General features: G+C 43.9%; 1 protein-coding gene and 1 long non-coding RNA gene across 3 annotated transcripts; one reads left to right on the top strand and one right to left on the bottom strand.

Annotated features, from left to right (window-relative positions):
* The first annotated feature begins 4,133 nt into the window (after nt 1-4,133).
* On the top strand, nt 4,134-7,293 carry LOC119957419. Its single transcript, XR_005458800.1, has 3 exons — nt 4,134-4,251; nt 5,806-5,878; nt 6,730-7,293. It is a non-coding gene; the product is annotated as an uncharacterized LOC119957419 (long non-coding RNA).
* On the bottom strand, nt 4,694-21,683 carry myl7 (myosin, light chain 7, regulatory). Of its 2 annotated transcripts, none has more exons than XM_038785470.1 (7): nt 21,012-21,683; nt 14,548-14,655; nt 8,664-8,739; nt 8,271-8,375; nt 7,711-7,789; nt 6,170-6,218; nt 4,694-4,928 (listed from the first exon to the last, which is right to left on the bottom strand). In XM_038785470.1, exons 1-7 carry the CDS (start codon nt 21,012-21,014, stop codon nt 4,824-4,826), a joined length of 525 nt encoding a protein of 174 aa, XP_038641398.1. In that variant the 5' UTR covers nt 21,015-21,683; the 3' UTR covers nt 4,694-4,823. The 2 variants fall into 2 exon arrangements, with proteins under 2 accessions (XP_038641398.1, XP_038641399.1); XM_038785471.1 differs by lacking the exon at nt 21,012-21,683 and adding an exon at nt 19,042-19,055.
* Nucleotides 21,684-21,698: the final 15 nt, after the last annotated feature.

Genomic DNA, 21,698 nt, shown 5'->3' with positions numbered 1-21,698 from the left:
GTCCTAAAAAAGTAAGGTTAGGGGGGGGGGGGTTGTTGGGTTACGGGTATAGGGTGGATACGTGGGTTTGAGTAGGGTGATCATTGCTCGGCACAACATCGAGGGCTGAAGGGCCTGTTCTGTGCTGTACTGTTCTATGTTCTATGTTCTATGCAGTGTATTGCTGTACAGGTACTGTACTTGAGAGTGGAAAGTATGATCCCATCACTGGTAGAGGTGTCAACATCAACCAGGATTTACAGGAGGGGGTGTAAGCAACCTTCCAGCGCCTGTACATACAGCTGAAGGTGTACCACCGCCTTCAGGTGCAGGAGATGTTGCTGACAATATGCAGTTCCCAGGCGAACACTGAACCGGTGGCATCCACAGTGGAAGGCCTGGGACAAGAAGTCAGAGCCATGGGCCAAGATGTCCAAGGCTTGTTGCACATTATGCAATCGATGGCTGAGGCGCAAGACTGGGGAGCCCAGTCAGAGGTAGACATGACCCGGGCCCACATGGACATTGCTGTGGCACTTCAGAGCTTGGTCCATTCACAATGTACCAGTCTCAGTGATTCATGGTTGAGGGCACTAATATCATGGCTCAAACGAGGACTGGCAGCACCAGGTGACTGTGGAGCATCCGGAGCTCATTCAGACCCCACCGTTGTCCCATTGAGTAGCCCGGGAGCCATCGAGCACCCCGAGGGAGGAGGAAGTGATGGGGCTCATGCCAATGCCTACTGCAGGGAGATGCTAGTACACCTCAGCCCTTACAAAACCTTCCCCCACCCCACCTGACACTGGTGAATGTCATGGGCAGCGGACAGGACAGAGTGGCAAATGCTCTCCTCTGACACCCGAAAGTCAGCCTGACCCATCCAGACACAAGCCCTCCAGAGGTCAGAGGGCGAGATGCGCCACCTCTACTTCTGATCGGGTTACACTGAGAAGGAGTGGTGGACCACGTAAGATTAAAAAGTTAGATAACACTTGAGTTAACATGGATGTGGCATGTGAGAGTTAGGGGTTAGAGCACAATAATGTATACTCCATTTTGCACCAACAGTCTGACCTGCCTCTAACCTCTGCCTGATGGGTGTTAGGGATTGGCTGGGCTCGGGTGTAGACGATGTGCCGGGTAGGGGTGGGCATAGAGGTGGGAGCAGCCGGCTGGAGCAGGGCTCCCAAGGCAGATGAACATCCCACATGGTGTCGACCTCAGCGAGAAGTGGCAGGGATTGAGGCCTAAAGTGTGAGCCTGCCTTGCATGACAGCACCCCCAGTGAGTGAGCCCGAACCCTTCACCATCTCCTGGAGTGCCCCCTGCCCCCTCAACCCCCCCCCCCCCCCCCCCTCCCAAAGAATGAATGGGCCCGTGAGATGGATTGGCCAGCAAACATGCAGGGATCACCTGGGCGGTTAGTGGAATCATGGAATTTACAGTGCAGAAGGAAGCCGTTCGGCCCATCGAGTCTGCACTGGCCCTGGGAAAGAGCACCCTACTTAAGCCTACACCTTCACCATATCCCCGTAACCCTACCTAACCCTTTGCACACTAAGGGCAATTCCGCATGGCCAATCCACCTAACCTGCACCTGTTCCTAAATGCAGAAGCCAGACTTTGTCAAATGATGAGGAGCACAAGGTCATCTCATGGTGAGTCGTCATCACCCTCCATCCCATGGAAAAGACCCACTGACACTGCCAACCCAGGACAAGCACCTTGTGGTGATGCTGGGAGGATATTCGGAGGAGGGAGCGGAAAGGAGTGGAAGGCTAGGGGGAAGAAGGAGTGATGGACTGAGGGAGGGGGAAGGTAGAATGAAGGATTTAGGGAGAGGGAAAGTGGAGTGAAGCACTGAAGAAAGGGGTGAGCGGTTATTGGAAAGGGGGTTTCATTTTATAGTGAAAGGGAGCTTGGAGAAATGGGACATGGTGCTGGGGTTGCTGGTGGCCTGGCCTTTTAGTTGGAAAATCAGGAGGTGATGAGGTTGTCCCTAGTGTGGCGTCCCTGGATCACATGTTGAGTGTTCGGCCTTGCCAGCTCGGGTTCCACGCCCGGATTGTCCTGGACACCCTCCTCATCAAAGAAGGCCTGCTGTTTTTCCTCCTCCTCTAGCATGTTGCCCCTCTGCAGCGCAATGTTGTGCAGGGCCCACAGGTCAGCATGATGCTTGAGACCTTCCTGCGACTATATTGGAGAGCCCACCAGAGCGGTTCAGGTATTGGTAGCGCAACTTTAGGATGCCAATGCACCGGTCAATGACGCTCCTGTTGCTGCATGAGCATCATTATAAACGTCAATCTGGGGCCTCTGCATAGGTGTCATCAACCATGACTTTAGCAGGTAACCTTTGTCACCCAAGGGAGCACCGCAAATGTGCCGGGAACCTCGGAGTGTACCAACATGTAAGTGACGTGCACGCTGCCTAAGTATCGGGCACAGAAGTGCAGCTAGTGGTCGCACACCAACTGCACATTCATCCCCCTCATGAACCAGTCCAGGGATGTCACACATTCCATTGATCACCCCCTGGATCTGGGGCAGGTCAGCAAATCCAGCTGCCCGGGTATCCTGGGCGGCCTGGGTATAAATGCCAACTGACCAAAAGATTTGCAGAAGGCTGACACAAGCCCAAAAATGTTGAGATTCAATAACATGCCCGGCAGGTTGGGTTTCTAAATTCAGCAGTGTATGTACATAACTTATATATGCTTCGCTTGGTAGGTAAAAAATGTTATACTGGAAAAATCTGAAGGGGTTATGCAAATTATCCAAGCACAAACAGAGCTTTGTCTTCCCAATAACTGGCACAGCAGTCATACTCCCACATTCACCTTGGTGGAATTTCAATGGTGGAATTTCATGCTGTTTGTTCCCTGTTTCTTCCCTTATTTCCCCTTTCTTTTATTTTTGCCGTTCCATTTTTGATCAATGGATGATTTATGGATACGTGTCTTTAAGGCAGCCTGTGCCTTTAATTCAAGCAGAAGGAAGCAATGGCCTGTGCCTTTAATTCAAATAGCAGAATACAAAACTCTGTGCTGTTTTAGACTGGTAGTTGCAGATTGTTCGGTGTCAGTGATGACTTGGTTTGATTGATTTGGCTGGTGGCCAATGAATTGGCCCAAAAGGCTGTGCTCGGTCGTTATTGGATCCGATACCACTGGAATGTTTTCACAGGTTCCAGTTTGGTTCACTTTTGACTTTGCAACCTGGATGGAGGGATCTAACTGACTTTCTCCAAAAAAAGGTCTCACTAAACCTCTACAAACGGCTACTGTGGGGGCTGACTCTCTCTCCAGCAAGTCTGGTGTCATTCTCTGGAGACTGCAAAGGCCTGAAGTCAAACCACAAACTGAAATCAAGGTTTGATGTAATGATGCAAAGTAAAGTGTACAGAAATATATATGCCTGAATGTGAACCTCGGGCTGAAGGCCCAGATTGATGAGAAATAAACCTTCTCTCCTGAAAGCCTGCTGCCTGTGAACATCGTGTTTTCTCGCCCGTGGGGCCTCTGAATAAATGACTCTGCAAAGAAGACCATTACCAGCTTTAAACCAGAGGCTTTGTTCAACCAGCGTGCTGTGAGGAAAACATGTTAAAGAACCACCATTTGAAGCAAAGACTCATATCTTTTGACCTTCATCCTTTTATTTTTACCCCTTTCCACTCTGTGTTTGTCTTGTGTGTGTAGATAGAGAGTGGGACAGCTAAAAGGGGGTAGTGGGTCTTAGCCTGTTGTTATCCAGTCATGTTTACTGCATATTTCATGATATTTCCTGGTATAAAGCATGGAATTTCCAGCATTTCCTCTTTTCAGATTCCAGCATCCGCAGTAATTTGCTTTTATTATATAAACAGCAATTGTGTTTCAACTTACAAACCTGGTAACTGTAATTATTAGGCAGCTAAATGCCAAAGACTGGGTATTTTTATAAGAATTATTGGTTAATTCACTTGTGTTGTGACTGAGGAATATGGGGCTGGAATTGACAGCGCACTTGCCCAGGGTGGCGTAACAATACCATTCTACATAATAAAGATACCAATGAGCATTCCTCTGAGAGTTGGTTGTCCAAGACAACAACAAAAAGCATTTGCACACATGGAGACAACCCCGTTAACTGGAGAGAAGATGCTGAGATGAATTGACTTTATTGCTGAATTTCTTTAGATTTACAGTAATGCCACACCGCTTAATAGAAATGCAGAAACAGCATGAGGGACCTGAAACTGCAAAACAAGTGGAAGTTGTCACTGAGGTAAGATTGTCTGATCACGATTAAGCCATCAAAAAATATATATTTGCTTGCCGAACGGTATAGAGTGTTTATTCAGTCAGTCATTGAGTGGCATAGTGTTTGAAGACTTCAATAGCTGCCTCTGCTGAATAGCATTCACACTGCAGAGTTCAGAAAGGAAAGATCAGACAGGCCTCTTCTCCTCAATACTATCCAGTGTCTTCCAAATAAAGTGTGCACGTGTGTGTGAATAGGATCACTCCTCAGTTACAGAATATCCAGTCAGCAGCTTCAATCTTGGCTGACACAGGAATCATGGACAAAAACCCAGAAATATTGACTCAACTAAGCACATTCCAGTGAGGAGACAACATCTTCAGAAGAGGGAAGGAGGCAAAATAGCATGAACAAAAAGAATAATGGTGGCCATACCTGGAAAACAGAGCTCGCGTAAGCAGTCGTAATTAGCTGACATCGAAGGATAAGTTGTCCACAGAGAGAAGCCATGTTTAATTTAATGCTGAATCATACAATCATTATCGCTAATGTTTTAATTGATGACAACAAATCCCTGCTTTCAAACTGCTTTCTAATTATGCCTCTTCCTTCTCATCGCCATGTGTGATGATGTAACAGAGAGACTTATAGTCGATGTTTCCTGCAACATCAATAGGAGTCACAGCAAACATCTGCTGCACCTGTGGGTAGAAAGGACCAAGAGGGACAGAGATATTATTTAAGCTGAAATGGTCGCACACATTTTTTGAGAAGGATTTGTTCAGTTTTACAAGCCCTTTACTGCATTACATTTGTTTTGATGATGCAGAATGAATAAACAACAGTCCCATCATACTGTGCATGTTCCAACCCCACTCCCTTAGTTTCTTTCCATATCAATAAATTTTAAATTCCCAACTAAAAACCCGAACATTGAAGGTTCATTCCTCACTGGTTGAGGACCATCCATTGGAAGGTCGGTCCTCACTGACGTTTCAGCTCATAATGTAACAAGAACCGCCCAGAATCACAGAACGGTTACAGACCAGAAGGAGACCGTTTGGCCCATCATTTCTGCGCAGGCCCTCTGAAGGAGCAATTTACCTCCTGCCACACCCTCTTTTACTTCCCAGAACCCTGCACATTTTTCCTTTTCTGATAATAATCCAGTTCCCTCTTAAATGCCTGTTGTGCACTCTATGGCAGTGCATTCCAGAACCCATTTACCTGCTGCGTGAGAACGCTTTTCCTCATGTCTCCATTGCTTCTTTTGCCAATTACCTGAATTCTCGAGCTTGCCAAAAATGGGAAGTTGTTCCTTCTTTCCTCCGTCCCTCATGATCCTCTCAAATCTCCGCTCAACCTCTTTTCCCAGGAAAACAGTCCCAACCATTCTCATCTATCGCTGATGTTCCTCATTCCTGGAGCTATTTTGTGAATCGTTTCTGCACTCTCTCTAATGCCTTCACATCTGTCCTGAAGTGTGGTGACCAGAACCTGACAGTTCAGTTGAGGCTGAACCAGTGTTCTACACAAGTTTAACACTCTTTTGCATTCTATCAAAATTATTTCCCACAGGTGAAACACCCATTGATGGTTCATCATTCCTGTGCTGAGCACCAACCAGTATTGCTGGGCATAGTTCCACCAGGTGAGTGGTCAGTCAGAACTGTACACTGCAAATAGGCAATTAAACTCATTTCAGAGAACTCAGTTACCCAGGAGTGAATTTTACTCAGTAAAGCCATCAGTCATCTTTGATACAGTCTTACTTTGCAGCCCCATGGTTAATATTCTCTGGGCATAATCCCTGAATTGTTTAGTTCCACCCCAGATTCAACTGCTACAGGTTTGGTCTGGTTCCACTTCAGTGCACTGGCAAAACTTGTTGAATATCAGCAATCTCACACATAATATAGTTTTTTTCAGAGTAAAACCTTACCTCCTCTGCACTGAATTTATCAGCCTGTGACATCAGTAGTGTCTTAAATCTATGAAAGCAACAAAAAATATGCAACCTGTTAAATTGCGGCTGAGCAGGATTTTAATGTTTTGCCAAATTGAATCATAAATGGTTTGGACTGGACGGCATGGACTGATCTTCAGTGAATCCATAATTAGTTAAACTGCACTAAATTCAATCAGCCTGAACTTTATTTTCTGTTGGTGAACAAAGAAAGAAATAACTAGTATTTAAAGAGCACCTTCCATACCTTCAGTAAAGTACATTGTTTGGGATTTTACGACAATCTTGTAGTTGCATAGTCATCAATGACAGTGCCTTCCCAATTGCAGTGTGAATGTTTTTTAATGTCAATTACATAGTTAAAGGAAACAGGTCATGGATATTTGAACATATATATATTGTCAGGTGGGTGTACCTTTAAGAAATGGATGTTTTTCAAATAGCTGCAGTGATGTCAGTGGGTGGAGCTGGTCTGTCTGTCTTTTACTTTTGTTTTTGAGCTGGCAGCTGCAGTGTGTTTTTGGTTTCGTTTTCAGAATTGGAGAGCTGCATTCACAGCAAGAAGATGTTAGGATCCCTCTCTGCAATCTAAAGATCACTTGATTTCAAAGTAACACCTTTTTCTGTAGAGAATGTAAACCTGCTGTCTTTATTTTAAAAGGGTTTAACTTGTGGATGTTGTTTGGAAAGTCATCAAGGGTTATCTATAGAGTACTGTATCTTTTGGGGGGTGGTCAGGATTGGTCGTTGATAAACTGTTTACTGTATGTTTATAAAATGTTAGCTGGATTCATAGAATAAACATTGTTTTGTTTTAAACATACTTTAGCTCTCTGCTGCATCACACCTGTAAAGTGGGCCCTTGTGCTCCCCATAACCAAAATCTATTTAAAGTTGTGGGTCAGGTGAACTCCATGATATACTTTGGGGTTCTCTAAACCCTGGCCCATAATAATATATAAACATATGTAGGAGATAGCTGAAACACTGGGTGAGGGTGAGGACTATTGATACCATACGAAGTGAATAAACCCGCTCAAGGAAAGGTCCTGTGTTTTAGTTTTTACTTCACCAACCGGCGTGGATCCTGTTAACAATCAATACTGATGCTGATGTTTTATTTCCAATTTTTAAAATAAGTTAACTGAAGTTAAATTCCCCAACTGTCATGATGGATCTCAGATCTCGAGATCATCAATGCAGATGTCTGAATTACCAGTAATATTACTTCTATGCGACCATGCTTCAAAGCACCTGCATCCCAAACCGCGACACAGCAAGTGTAATCATGAACCCTGTTGGGGCCGTGTCTCCGCACAAGTCAGTTCCTTCCGCTGAAGAATGGGAAGGTGTAAGACAACCAAGAGAAAGAAGCAACTATGATGATTGGATTAAGAACACTATCAGTAAATGTCCTATATGAAGCTAATTCACACACTATTTCGGGAGCAGCTATCAGCTGCATATCCACCTGAAAGGCTTTCTCGACTTCCTGTTTCAATGGCTTTGTTACTCACTCATCCTTGTTGACATGCCCTGTTCCTTGGGGATCAAACAATTTGAAGGCATTCAAAATGGTTTCTTCTGGGTCGGATCCTGCAGTAGAGATAAAATAAGCTGCAAATTGATTGCTCTGGCTTGCAACAGCACTTATTAGCACATCTGTTGTAAGGTGTGATATTGAAAAATAAAAACTTGCATTTACACACCAAAGGACATGCCCAAAATATTTTACAGCCAATGAAGTGCTTTTGATGTGTAGTCACTGCAATGGAATATGGGAAATGTGACAGCCAATTTGCAGACGGCAAGATCCCACAAACCATCATGTAGTAATGACCAGGTTATCTGTCTCAGTGATGCTGGTTGAGGGACTCAGAGGCAAGAGCACCTACCAACTATGAGCCTCATGATAGTACAGCAACCATCACCACTGTGCAAAGCGGATACAAAACAAGCAGTAAGAAATCTTTCCACTATTATAAGAGGAAAGCAGTTCTGAGAATTGGGATCCATTAACAATGTAAATAAGGTAAATGAATGACCAGCCGTTGTAAGATTGTTGCCATGTTCTTACCATTCAGTTTTTCTCCAAAGAGACTAAGGAACACTGTGAAATTCATGGGCCCCTTCCCTTCTTTCAACATTTCCTCCAATTCTTCATCCTTCGTATTCAATTTACCTACAAATATATTTGTACAGATTAATATTCATATAATCTCCCTATTTTTATATATTTTTTAAATGGCTGAGTGTCTACCTTGAGCAATCTAATTGGTCTATGGAGGCAGAAACCAATTAACACCAGTCATACAGACCAATTCCAACATTCCTTTCCAAAGGTAGCCTTTCCGATCCTACTGTTAAATGCCAGGCATAGCCGATCTCAGTAAATGCTTTGATACTGAAATTATATGGATTGTCAATATCTGGAAACTACCAGCAAGAATTAACAGACCTGTTCACTTACCCAGCTGCACATAGGTCTCCTTCAGGTCCTGTTTACTAATTATTCCATCACGGTTCTGATCAATGCAACCGAAGGCCTGTAAATCCATGACAAGAGTTTTAATCATTAATTGCACGAGCTGATTTGGTGTTCTTCACCACTCATCAGATTACCTTCCCAATGCAGTCGACACTGCAGAGGTTAGTGTTACTCTTGTGTGCGTATGTGCCTCCAAAATTAATTCTTCTGGAAATGCAGTTCATCCTTACTCTGCTGATAAAACAGCGAGTCCAAACTCTTCCATTGTGAGTAATCTTCGCCCTCGTAACTTCCGGCTTCACCCTTGCTGAGCTCATTGTGAGAAGTTATGGCTCCAGTATTATCTCCAAGTCAGTTTTCGGCAGATGTCAACCAGGGAAGAAAGCATGAATACTGTCCATTTTGTTTGGAGAAGCCTCCAAGGAATATGTTTTTTTTTCATATGTAGGTAAAATCTGATTATGAAAATTGGCCATTTCTGCCTGCTGTCACCCACAGATAAGAAGTAATTTGCATGCTGTTTGTCAACCTCCTGACCAAAACAGCCATGATGTCAGCTGCAAGTAGCTGCCTGGACACGAAAATCATGCTGGCCGGAGGCTACAATCAGAAACCAGAGGGAACAGGAGGCAGATATGGATACATCAGGGTGGGGATCCTGGAACAGCAAAGGCCAAAGGTTTCTTGTCGGGTCCCAATAGTGGCACGATACAATAGCCATGGATTTGTTGACTGTAAACTCAAGCCAGACATGATTCCACTGATGGAGAGCTTTGAAACAGGTTCAAAATCACCATTTGGTCCCAGGCTTGCTGCACTTATCACGTGTCATGTCGTAAATTAATTAAATATTGTACCCCAAAGTGCTGTTTTCTGAAGGAAATGTATTTAGATAGAATTTACAGTGCAGAAGGAGGCCATTCGGCCCATCGAGTCTGCACCGGCTCTTGGAAAGAGCATCCTACCCAAGGTCAACACCTCCACCCTCTCCCCATAATGCAGTAACCCCACCCAACACTAAGGGCAATTTTGGACACGAAGAGCAATTTATCATGGCCAATCCACCTAACCTGCACATCTTTGGACTGTGGGAGGAAACCGGAGCACCCAGAGGAAACCCACGCACACACGGGGAGGGTGTGCAGACTCCGCACAGACAGTGACCCAAGCTGGAATCAAACCTGGGACCCTGGAGCTGTGAAGCGATTGTGCTACCCACTGTGCTACCCTGCTGCCCAAATGTGCATTTGAACACATCAATGGTAATTACTTTCACCATATCCTGTACAATTTGCCTACCACTCACTGAAATAATGGCTCCAATATTTACAGAGAGATGAGGATTATTGGGACAGTGGACAGTTTAGCGGTCCCAAAGTCAGCACCTTGTTACTATTTTTGATCCATTTCCCAACAAGGTTTCCTAACAAGGTTTCCGTAGGTGAACCTGTGGTGGGATCATTATCATGCCAAGCTGAGAGGCAATAAGGTGAGTAGGCCTGCAGCAGTATGCCACAGCTAGGAAGCATTCCAAAGAAGAAAGATCGCAGGGAGGCTGAAGAGATCTGGGAGAGGGGACACCCTTCAGAAGGTCATGGAAACAAGTCTGGAAGCGGGATTTGATCAAACAGCAGGGTGCAAGGTAAGTATCTTCATCTCCTCACTTCCACCCAATTAATTCCAGGGAGAGACAGCTCATGGATGCTTATTGTGACCACCTGAGTGGGGAATGAATCCCCACTTCGGAGACTCATCTGCACAGCATTATTTTTTGTATGTCTTATGTTTGTCATGTCTGGAACAATCTGCCTGTACTGTACGCAGAACAATACTTTTCACTGTACCTCGGTACACGTGATAATAAACCCAAATCAAAATCCAGCATTTGCCATTGGGGACCGACAGGAAACCCTGTCGATTTGCTTGCAGCCTTCCAGTTGGGTCCCAGTCACTCAAGTGCCTGATTGAGGGACCCAGCGTCAGTAAAGATGGGGAGGGGGGCCTGCTGAAAACCACCCCCTGCCTTTCTTCCAACCCCCTCGCCCCCACCAGCTGGTCACCCTCTCTCTGAGATCCCCATCCTCCCCTCATTCATCAGTGGTCTGGGTTCCTCAGCAATCCAAAGCCTCTCCCTTGGGCTTTGACAGGCCACTACCATTTGTGCTGCTGACAATGGAGGGCTGCTGGGTTGTGATCATCAGTCACCACAGTGCAGGAGGAGACCATTCAACCCATTGAGTCTGCAGACCCTCCGAAAGAGCACCCTTCCCAGGCTCACACTGATTAAGCTGTTGGTCATTTGACCTTCAATTTCCTCATGTGGCTCAATATTATATTTTGGTCTGCAATGCTTCTTTGAAATGTTTTTGGTATTGTCATTATATTTGTAAGATACACAGGCAAATGGCATAAGTACTTGATCACAGAAAAATAGTGGACAGCTGGGACACTGGCTGTGTGATAAAAGAGCTGGAGGACGAACAATGTCATTAAACTCTCACAGTGAAGAAAAGCTCTGTGTCTTGGTTTTAATTTTGTCAACTGCCTTGAACTCTATCAACACAAAGCACCTTAGGATGTTTTATTACAAAGGTGCTCTATAAATATATGTTTTGTGAGAACATTCCCAATTTTCATAAATGCTATTACTCTATCTCAATCATTCAGGTTGCTCTCCTGTATATTTCTCAACAGCTGTTGTATCCTACCTGTCTTATGGTAACCACAATTTAGTAATCGGAGTGCAATTGCACCCTGATCTATAATTTTATTTTTTTAAAACAGTTTATTGAAGGCATTTGCAACATAAACATTACTAGAAGTACACAAGCCAACCACGGCAGCAGGAAATAAACCCCTCCCTTCCTGCATACCCTGCAACAATAAGAATAATAATCTTTATTATTGTCACAAATAGACTTACATTAACACTTCATTGAAGTTACTGTGAAAATGCCCTAGTCGCCACACTATGGCGCCTGTTAGGGAATTCACCTAACAAGGACGTCTTCCGGGACTTGTGGCAGGAAACCGGAGCACCCGGAGGAAACCCACACGGACATGGGGAGAACGTGCAGACTCTCACAGGCAAGCCGAGAATCGAACCCGGATTCATGGCGCAGTGAAGGAACAGTGGTAACCACGGTGCTAAGTACATCCTAAGCACATTCAAATCTTTATTTTTGTGTTGATCATCTCCTATTAAGTTGATTTTTCCCCAATTTTAAACAAGCTATTTGTAGCTAAAGCACATGTCTCTTGTGCGTTTGAAATGAAGCAATAGTGTGATAGCCATTTGAGTGTTCCTGAATTTTTGTCCAAACTGCCAAAAATTAATTTTAAGACTGGGCAAAGGCAATTTTGATTTCTGACAAAAGTGCAAAGCACATGATTTTTGCTTGAACACCTGTAAACATATCTTCTAACTTCACTGAGAATAAAGATTGGCAAAGGTGTTTAATGGGTGTCTGAACCAATTTTGTGCTGTCTGAAGTCAAAATTAACCACAATCAGTTTAATTGTTTTTTTTTAAAGGGGCAATTCAGCATGGCCAATCCACCTAATCTGCACATCTTTGTACTGTGGCAGGAAACCCATGCAGACACGGGGAGAATGTACAAAATCCACACAGACAGTCACTCAAGGCCGTGCTGTACTGTTCTATGTTAAGGCCGGAATTGAACCGGGGCCCAGGAGCTGTGAGGCAGCAGTGCCAACCACTGCACCACCGTGCTGCCTCGTTTAACGGTTGTTAATACAGACGGCAAACATGATTTCATTTTGGTTTCTTAAGCATAAATTGGATGTAAACATTAAGATATACAAAGTGGGACTTCCGGTGACTGCGGGCGGGAGGCAGCCGCGTAACGGAGGGCTCCCGCTCGGGAACGGCATTTTCGAGGCTTTAGGCCCGCTCCCAGGCTCCACAGTCGCATAAAAAGCAGGCAGAAGGCACGTAGAAGCCACACAGGAGGCACAGCAGAAGAGGATGTCCAGGATCAGCAAGAAGACGGCCATTAAAAAGACAGCTGAGGGTCCGCCGGGGAATGGAGAGGTCACCACGGGGTCACCAAGGAAAAAGGATGCTGGAGCACCAGGAGGCCGCATTGCCTACAGCTGAAGAGATAACCAAGGTGATGGCTGCAGAATTCGAAAGGCAGTTTACAAACCACTTGGAGGCGATGAGGAAGGAGATGAGGGAGGTTTTGACTGAGCTGGTGGAGGAGGCGATTTCCCCGGTGACGACGGCGGTGGCGAGTGCAGTGGCGGAGGTGCGGGCGCAAGGGGAGGCGCTGAAGGTAGAACATAGAACATAGAACAGTACAGCACAGAACAGGCCCTTCGGCCCTCAATGTTGTGCCGAGCCATGATCACCCTACTCAAACCCACGTATCCACCCTATACCCGTAACCCAACAACCCCCCCTTAACCTTACTTTTTGTACGACACTACGGGCAATTTAGCATGGCCAATCCACCTAACCCGCACATCTTTGGACTGTGGGAGGAAACCGGAGCACCCGGAGGAAACCCACGCACACAGGGGGAGGACGTGCAGACTCCACACAGACAGTGACCCAGCCGGGAATCGAACCTGGGACCCTGGAGCTGTGAAGCATTTATGCTAACCACCATGCTACCCTGCTGCCCCTAAGTAGTGGAGGAGATGGTGGCGCAGCACGGTGATCAACTTACCTCGATGGGGAAGGAGATGCGGAAGGTGATGGAGGTGTACAGGGATCTACGAGAGAAAATGGAAGACCTGGAAAACCGGTCCAGGCGACAGAATTTGAGGATTGTGGGGCTGCCCGAAGGAGTTGAAGGGCCGAGACCGACTGAGTATTTTCCTGCGATGCTGGCGAAACTATTGGGGGATGGGGAGGATCCCTCCCGATATGAACTGGATCGGGCTCATCGGTCGTGGAGGCCTGTACCAAAGGCGGATGAGCCGCCAAGGGTAGTGACTCTGTGGGTACAGTGTGAAGGAGAAGGTCCTGTGCTGGGCCAAGCAGAAGTGGGTGGTGCAGTGGGCTGGAGCTGGTATACGTGTGGACTCTATGGTGACCATGGGCGGTCCCGGACGCCTTTTACTGTTGGTGGGTGGGGGTATCTACGCTACCTCTCATGCGTAGATCCAACATCTTATCAAATCCACGAGAGCCTCATTCAGACATCTACGGTCAAGAGTCTTTGATGACCCCAACATTCATGCTGACACCAAGATCCTCGTGTACAAGGCAGTCGGCCTCCCAACTTTTCAATACGGCTTGGACTAGACGCCAGCTCAAGGCCCTGGAGAGGTACCATCAACGCTGTCTGAGATTGATTCTCCACATCAGCTGGGAGGACAAGCGTATTAACATCAGCGTTATTGAAGGAACTAAGAGCACCGGCATCAAAACCACAATCATCCGAAACCAACTCCACTAGGCCAGCCATAGGCTTAAGATGTCAGAGTCCCAAGTGCCAAAGCAAATCTTCTTCACCCAGCTCAAGGAAGGCTCCGAACAAGAGGACAAGGGAAGTTCTTCAAAGACACCCTCAAGAAATGCAACATGGGCGTCAATGCCTGGGGACCCTTGATACCTACCTGATCGAAGGGACACAATTCTTCGAGAACATCTGACGTCAAAAGGGGACCCAGAAAAGGAGCCGGAGAAAGGAATACCAGTGATCTATAGTCCAAGGACCAAACCCACCTCTCGGAAATACCTGCCAAGTGTGGGGCCAAAGATATGGCTCTCGGATCAGGTTCATCAGCCACTCAAGGACCCACAGAACTCATTAGCAAGTGATCGCCGAAGGAGTTCCTGGCTCTTTATCAAAAGATCACAAAATAATAATATAACATTGTATGGCCTCCTCACCTCTTTGAACTCCTGAATTTGGGATTGTTCAAACATGGAGAAGACATTGGATGAGCTTCTTTGGTTCTGTTTGGATGAAGCTTTCCCTCTGGCTGCTTTCCTGCTTGCCTAAAATAACAAAAAAGACATGAAATGTGACAGGAGCCAGTCTACCATAAAGCAGCAAACCCAGACCTGTAACAACACTGTTGTAGTCACTTTGTCAAGCAATAATGTGAAAATTGTAAAGGAGCTCATTGTTTTGCGAGAAGAAAAATCTAAATATATTATTGATGCGACCATCAATTCATTTAAAGACACAAGTGAAGTAAACCGTGGCTTTAATCGGCTTACAACTGAGCCTGCCTGCTACTAAACTGAACTGAGGGCGGACTCATAGGACCGCAGCACTTTATACTTCCTGCTGGGGGCGGAGCCCTGTACATGCTCCTCATCTCCCCCTGTGGGCAGAGCCGCGCAACGGCTCACAGATGGAGCCCACAGGGACACAGTAATGTACAGTGTGAATTTATAGTGGTTACATATTCACAACATTTATGAGAAAAGCTAAAATATTAAGATCAGTTCCATCTGCTGCTGTCTGAATTTAAACAAAAATTGGATCAAGAAAATCCAACTCTCTTCTTTGCCCATGTATAATTCACTTGACCGCAAACTATTCAGCTAATAAAATCTTGAGAGAAAAATCTGCAGAAATACTGTAGAAAAAGCAAACCACAGAATATCGATCCCTCCACTTTTCCACAATGTAACCTTGATTCGCTGTCCACCATAACCAACGTTTCCTGACTTGCATTACAGATGTCACCATGTTCTTCGGCATTTCCAATGCTTTAAAAAACTTGTATAACATTCCAAAACTGTCCTCACCAGTGACCTTCATGAAGTTACAGTAACCTTTTCAACTTCTGGTTTAATTCCCTCAGGAGGCCAACTGCATTCAATGAGCATTATTGTTCATGGCTTCATATTGACTGACAAATTTCACAATAAGATGAATAATATCCTTTCATTGTACATGCAACTGTTGTTTTCTGTCCCAATATACATTACGCTACACTTGCATCTAAACAGAACCAACAAAGCTCATGCACCATCTTTTCCTTGTTTGAACAGTTTCTCTATCATTCCGTAGCCCAGCTGCTGGGCTTGTTCAGGTGTCCTCAAATGTTGTTTCCCTCTCTTAAATCTGTCAACTGCTCACAGAATTTGGTATGATTACCAAACATTCCTTTCTTTCATTCACATACGATCGGTGTCAGAACACCTGGAGTTTTCCACCACCGATGTGGAATTCATTGTCGGTAACTCACGGTTAGTCTTTGTAATCATGCATAAATCTCTGCCAACCCACTCTTATCCTGTCTGTCAGTTATGACCAGCATTACATCAGACAACAAACAATCTTAGCAGCATTGAAAAAATGATAACATTCTCAAACCTGATATCATCCAAAGCCCTGCAAGAGATTGCTATTTGATATTCATTCCCAGACATTGATTATTTTGTACATACTGATTTACTTCCAAATGATTTTTTTGATGGATAACATTCTTTCTGCCTCTTAAACCATGTTCCATCCTCCTGAGTGGAAATACGCTGTTAACATTACACCTGAAAAAATTCTCAGTAGCCATGTGAGTCAGAGAAGACAATTTCAAACATTTTAGGACAAACCAATACCACATTTTGTTCTTAAAAACATATAAAATATATATTCCAGTTTATTAAGGTAAAAAAGGTATTGCAATTTGTTGTACAGATACAAATAATGTGACTCTCTAGATGACCAAACTATTGTCACACTTGCATTCATACAGCGCCCTTCATTTCGATAAATATCCCACAATGCTTCAACGGAGTTTGACATAAGGGAATGTGAGAATAGATGACCACACAGTAAAGAAGCATCTTAAAGGACAAGTAGAAAAGTGGAAAGGCTCAGTGGAGAAGGACCCTGGCAGCTGACGGCATCCACCAATGGAGGTGCTTTTTAAGTCAGGTATGCACAAGAGGCCAGAGTTAGAGGTTTGCCATAATCTGGAAAGGTTGTCGGGGGCACACACACTGCTGTTAACATAATTTCGACACCATAAAGATTCGTTGCAGCTTCCACTTCCCTTCACGGACATCACCAAATGTTTTGAAGAAGGGGGTAAATTCAGACATGATAGAACATTTAATAATAGATTTGAAGGCTGAAAATCTCATCCTCTCTACCCACTGGGGGCTGTGGAGAGATTTAATAATGCCTCAAAGCAATAAAAGAGAGCATTAAAAAATGTAGAGTAAATTAAAATTAAAGATATACTGTGTACTGGGGAAGCTTGACACAAACAAGATACGCAGTTTCTGGCACATTTGAGAAGCCTGGAAAACACATAATCAGTATCTGGGCTCCAATCGGCAATAACCATCGGTTTGTACCGGGAAGGTTGGATGGGGGGGTTTCGGAGATGGCAGAGAGCAGGGTTTGAGAGGCTGGGGGATCTATTTATAGATGGGAGCTTCCTCTGTTTTAAGGATTTAGAGGATAAATTTGAACTGCCAGCAGAAAATGGATTCAGATATCTGCAGGTCTGGGATATTTTGCGAAGGCAGGTTTCGACCTTTCCGCTCCTACCGCCACGGGGGATACAGGGCAGGGTAGTTTCCAGAACTGGGGTGGGAGAGGGGAACATTTTGTATATTTATAAAGAACTCATAGAGTCGGAGGAAACGCAGACAGAGGAGCTAAAGCGCAAATGGGAAGATGAGCTGGGGGGAGGGGGAGATAGAGGCTTTGGGCGAGTGCCTTCAGCAGAGTCAACACGTCCACATCATGTGCCAGGCTCAGCCTGATTCAGTTTAAGGGCATTCGCCGGGCAGACATGACAGTAACCCGGATGAGCAAGTTTTTTGGGATAGAGGACAGGTATATGAGATGTGCGGGAGGGCCAGCAAATCGTGTCAATATGTTTTGGACATGTCCGAAGCTTAGGGGATTTTGGCAAGGTTTTACAGATGTCATGTCCAAGGTGTTAAAAACAAGGGTGGTGCCGAGTCCAGAGGTGACGATTTTCGGAGTGTCGGAAGATCCGGGAGTCCAGGGGGTGAGAGAGGCTGACGTTTTGGTCTTTGCCTCCTTGATAGCCTGGAGACGGATATTGTTAGCATGGAGGGACTCAAAGCCCCCCAAATCTGAGATCTGGCTTAGTGACATGGTTTCTCAGACTTGAGAAAATAAAGTTTGCCCTAAGAGGGTCAATGCTAGGGTTCGTCCAGAGGTGGCAGCCGTTTGTCGATTTCTTTGGAGAAAACTGTCAGCAGAGGTGGGGGGAGTTAGATTATTGTTTAGAAGAGGTGGGACTTGTGAAGGAGGGAGGAGATATTTGCACTGTTTATATTTGTATTTGTACTGTTTACTGTTATTCTTATAAAATTATAAATGCCTTAATAAAATGTTTTTTTTTTAAATAGTGATCAGATTGTTAACTGTGATCAGCGAGGGCAGCACGGTGGTACAGTGGGTTAGCCCTGCTGCCTCACGGCGCCGAGATCCCAGGTTCGATCCCGGCTCTGGGTCACTGTCCGTGTGGAGTTTGTACATTCTCCCAGTGGTTGCATGGGTTTCGCCCTCACAACCCAAAAATATGCAGAGTAGGTGGCTTGGCCATGCTAAATTGCCCCTTAATTGGAAAAAATGAACTGGGTACACTAAATTTATATATTAAAAAAATTGTGATCAGTGAAACACAATTCTGTCATTCCAATGGACAAATGAACCCACCACAAGGGGATGTTTGCAGTAAATATTTGAAATAATATAAAGAGAGTTCATTACATTTCCAGGTAATTAACTGAAAATATGTATCACTAGATTTGCACTGATGACGTTAAAATTTATAATCCGTCAGTGTGAATATTATTATCCTTTAACAATATAGCAGGTAGCCAGCTGATCCTGGGGCAGAAAAAAACTAACTAAATCATGTGCAAAATGAGAAGATTATTATTTTTTATTTTTTAAACAAGTGATCCTCTGGAGTAATTATGCTCAGTGAACTCACTGTTCCAATACTTTGTTTCAACTACTTATACAATTTATGACATTGTCTAAAGTGATAAAAGGCCATTCTAAAACCATTCCAATTAAAAATACTTTATTGCATTTAAATCAGGTGCAAACAATACAGTACTGTACTGTAAAAATATGAACAACTTTAGAGCTCATCACTGATGCTAAATTTTGCTTACAGCTTATTCAGCTTTTAACCGATATACTTCAGTGAAGGTCAAGCTGAGTTCATCAAAGTTGAAGAGTGAGAGTTGCACCTTTGTGGAAAATTCCCACCAGCCCAAAAAGCAGCAGAAATAAATGATACGAAAAGGGAAATATACTCGGTAATCACTTTCAAAAGATGTAACTTTGTTTGACCATCACAATTTGTACCACACTGAGAAAACAATGGATTTACACAGGCATCGAGTACAACAAAATGTTTTATCACTCACCATTTTGTGTTCCTGCTTTGGATACAAATGTCAATTGACCAGGTCATACCCAGTCTATATAGTCCTCTTTATCTCCTTTAATTCTAAAAATGGATACGCACTGACAGATAAACCTTACATGGAAAATATGCAGGCCAGTGTCAAAGTGTCACAGGATTGTGATAAAACAAATTTCTTCTCTGCAGTCCAGATTGTGTGAAGAGGGCTGAACATTCCAAAGTAATTTAACCCTTTCAGCCAACAGAATTCATTTTGTACACTATTCACATGGAACACCCATCCAGTTGGGGCTCCATTTACATTGTGAGGAACCATTTAATTGGTGCCCTCATTAAATCAAAAGTTAACTATTGGTGTAAATTTGAGCCCTTTTGAGGTCTTTCCTATCCTAAAGGACATAATGATGAATGATAAGATAGCACAAGAGGAACAACAGCTTAAATGTTCCTCCCACCTTCACCAGGTTCTTATGAGTAGATTTGGGGGTCCAAGCCCTGCTTCAGGCCAAAAGGACAGAATTTAAGGTTAAAGTCCAGTGCAGAAATGAATGAATGTTGCATTGTTGGAGGTGTCACACTTTTGGATCAGATGTGAAACATCAGTCCTCACTATCTGCTCAGATGAACATTCAGGTTCCTGTGGCACTGCTTCAGAAATCTATATTCGTCCACCTCCCCGCTCCCCGCCAATCACCATGGATAGTTATTTTAAAATTACTCTGAAGGTTCAAATTTCGAAGAGAGACTTGCGATAAAATTCAGGACTTTATTTCTATGCTATATTTTCAAAACCATCGTTTGTACTGAGGAGTGTAGCATCTCAATACTGTGCTGACTTCTTTCTGCATTGCTAGCTGTAGCAGATGTTTTCTTTGATCGCGTTTTAGCCTTATTCAAGACAGCGCAAATTCAGTGTTACAAAGAGCAAGGTTAGGACAAGGAAGGAATTCTTACTGACTGGAACATCCATTAGCCAAAATGAATGGTGAGAAAGAAGTCGGAATAAGAAGGCGAATGGAGTTTGTCCTTCATTGCTAGAGGGATGGGGTTTAAGACTAGGGAGGTTGTGCTGCAACTGTATAAAGTATTAGTGAGGCCGCACCTGGAGTATTGTGTTCAGTTTTGGTCTCCTTACCTGAGAAAGAATGTACTGGCGCTGGAGGGTGTGCAGAGGAGATTCACAAAGGAGAGGTTAATCCCAGAGTTGAGGGGGTTGGATTACGAGGAGAGGTTGAGTAGACTGGGACTGTACTCGTTGGAATTTAGAAGGATGTGGGGGGGATCTTACAGAAACATTTAAAATTATGAAAGGAATAGATAGGATAGATGCGGGCAGGTTGTTTCCACTGGCGGGTAAAAGCAGAACTAGGGGCATAGCCTCAAAATAAGGGGAAGTAGATTTAGGACTGAGTTTAGGAAGAACTTCACCCAAAGGGTTGTGAATCTATGGAATTCCCTGCCCAGTGAAGCAGTTGAGACCCTTTCATTAAATGTTTTCAAGATAAAAATACATAGTTTTTTGAAGAATAAAGGATTCTGGTGTCCAGGCGGGAAAGTGGAGCTGAGTCCACAAAAGATCAGCCATGATCTCATTGAATGGCGGAGCAGGCTCGAAGGGCCAGAAACCCAGCATGATGCAAAAAAGAAAAACCCAAAGCATTGTTTCCAGCTATATTATAAATTTGGTACTGACAAAGTAAGAAATGTTGAACTTAAAGTAACTTCCTCTTACAATACTAGAGACTTGCTGATAAACCTTTTTCAATGTTCAACCAGAGGAGAGATTCTGCTCCCCCTGGGGGTTGTTCCATTATTCCTGTAGTGCAAGATGGCAACTGGAGACAAACCATATTTGCCAGAAAATACAAAACTCCCATCACAGGAAGAAATTAAGTCAGACAAAAAACACTTTGATTAAGTGAGTATTTATTCTTAATTTTTAACACAGTAACATCAAATTATTTTACTCACCATCTATCTGCAGTTGATTCATACAGTACTCCAGGATATCAATCATAGAATGTCTCAAGATATCATAATTCACAATATTTACACTGTTTGGCTGTTGTTGCACAGACTGTTACAATAGTTACAAAATACAGCAAGGAATGTTCTCATTTGCACTCATCACGAAATTTGTAGTAACGATTGGTTTGCATCAGGAAGAATTTGAATTAAGAGTGAAACTTTGGTCATGGTGACACTGTATATTGTACATTAATAAACCTTTCCACAAAAGATCAGAATGATTCACCTTAAAATAACCTCTTAAATTTTATCAAAACTGTGAGAGCCTGAAAAATCTCAGGTAGAATAAATGAATATAAAATGCTGTTTCGCTGCAGTATTTTACTCAAGGTATGGAGTTTATGCTCCTTAGATGGGCTTCTTTTTCGAACAAATTAATTGCCTACTCACAGGTCCTGTCTATGAATCACTTGGGGTGAGGAACTCGACAACAAATGTCTTTATAGTTGCTGTAAATTTAGTCTTGTTCCTGATATCATCAGCGATGATATCACTTAAAACTGAATAGTTAGCATGCCACTAGAGTAGTTTTAGTTAAGTTATTTTATTCAGGATTGAGATGAATTATAGGACTGAGTAATCATTATTAACCATTAAACATGTATTTTTAGGACATAGCAGTAATAGGTA

Source organism: Scyliorhinus canicula, chromosome 26 (assembly GCF_902713615.1).
Source record: "Scyliorhinus canicula chromosome 26, sScyCan1.1, whole genome shotgun sequence".
NCBI lineage: Eukaryota > Metazoa > Chordata > Chondrichthyes > Carcharhiniformes > Scyliorhinidae > Scyliorhinus > Scyliorhinus canicula.
The sequence above is the reverse complement of the archived record's forward strand: the minus strand, read 5'-3'. Positions and strand labels throughout refer to the sequence as shown.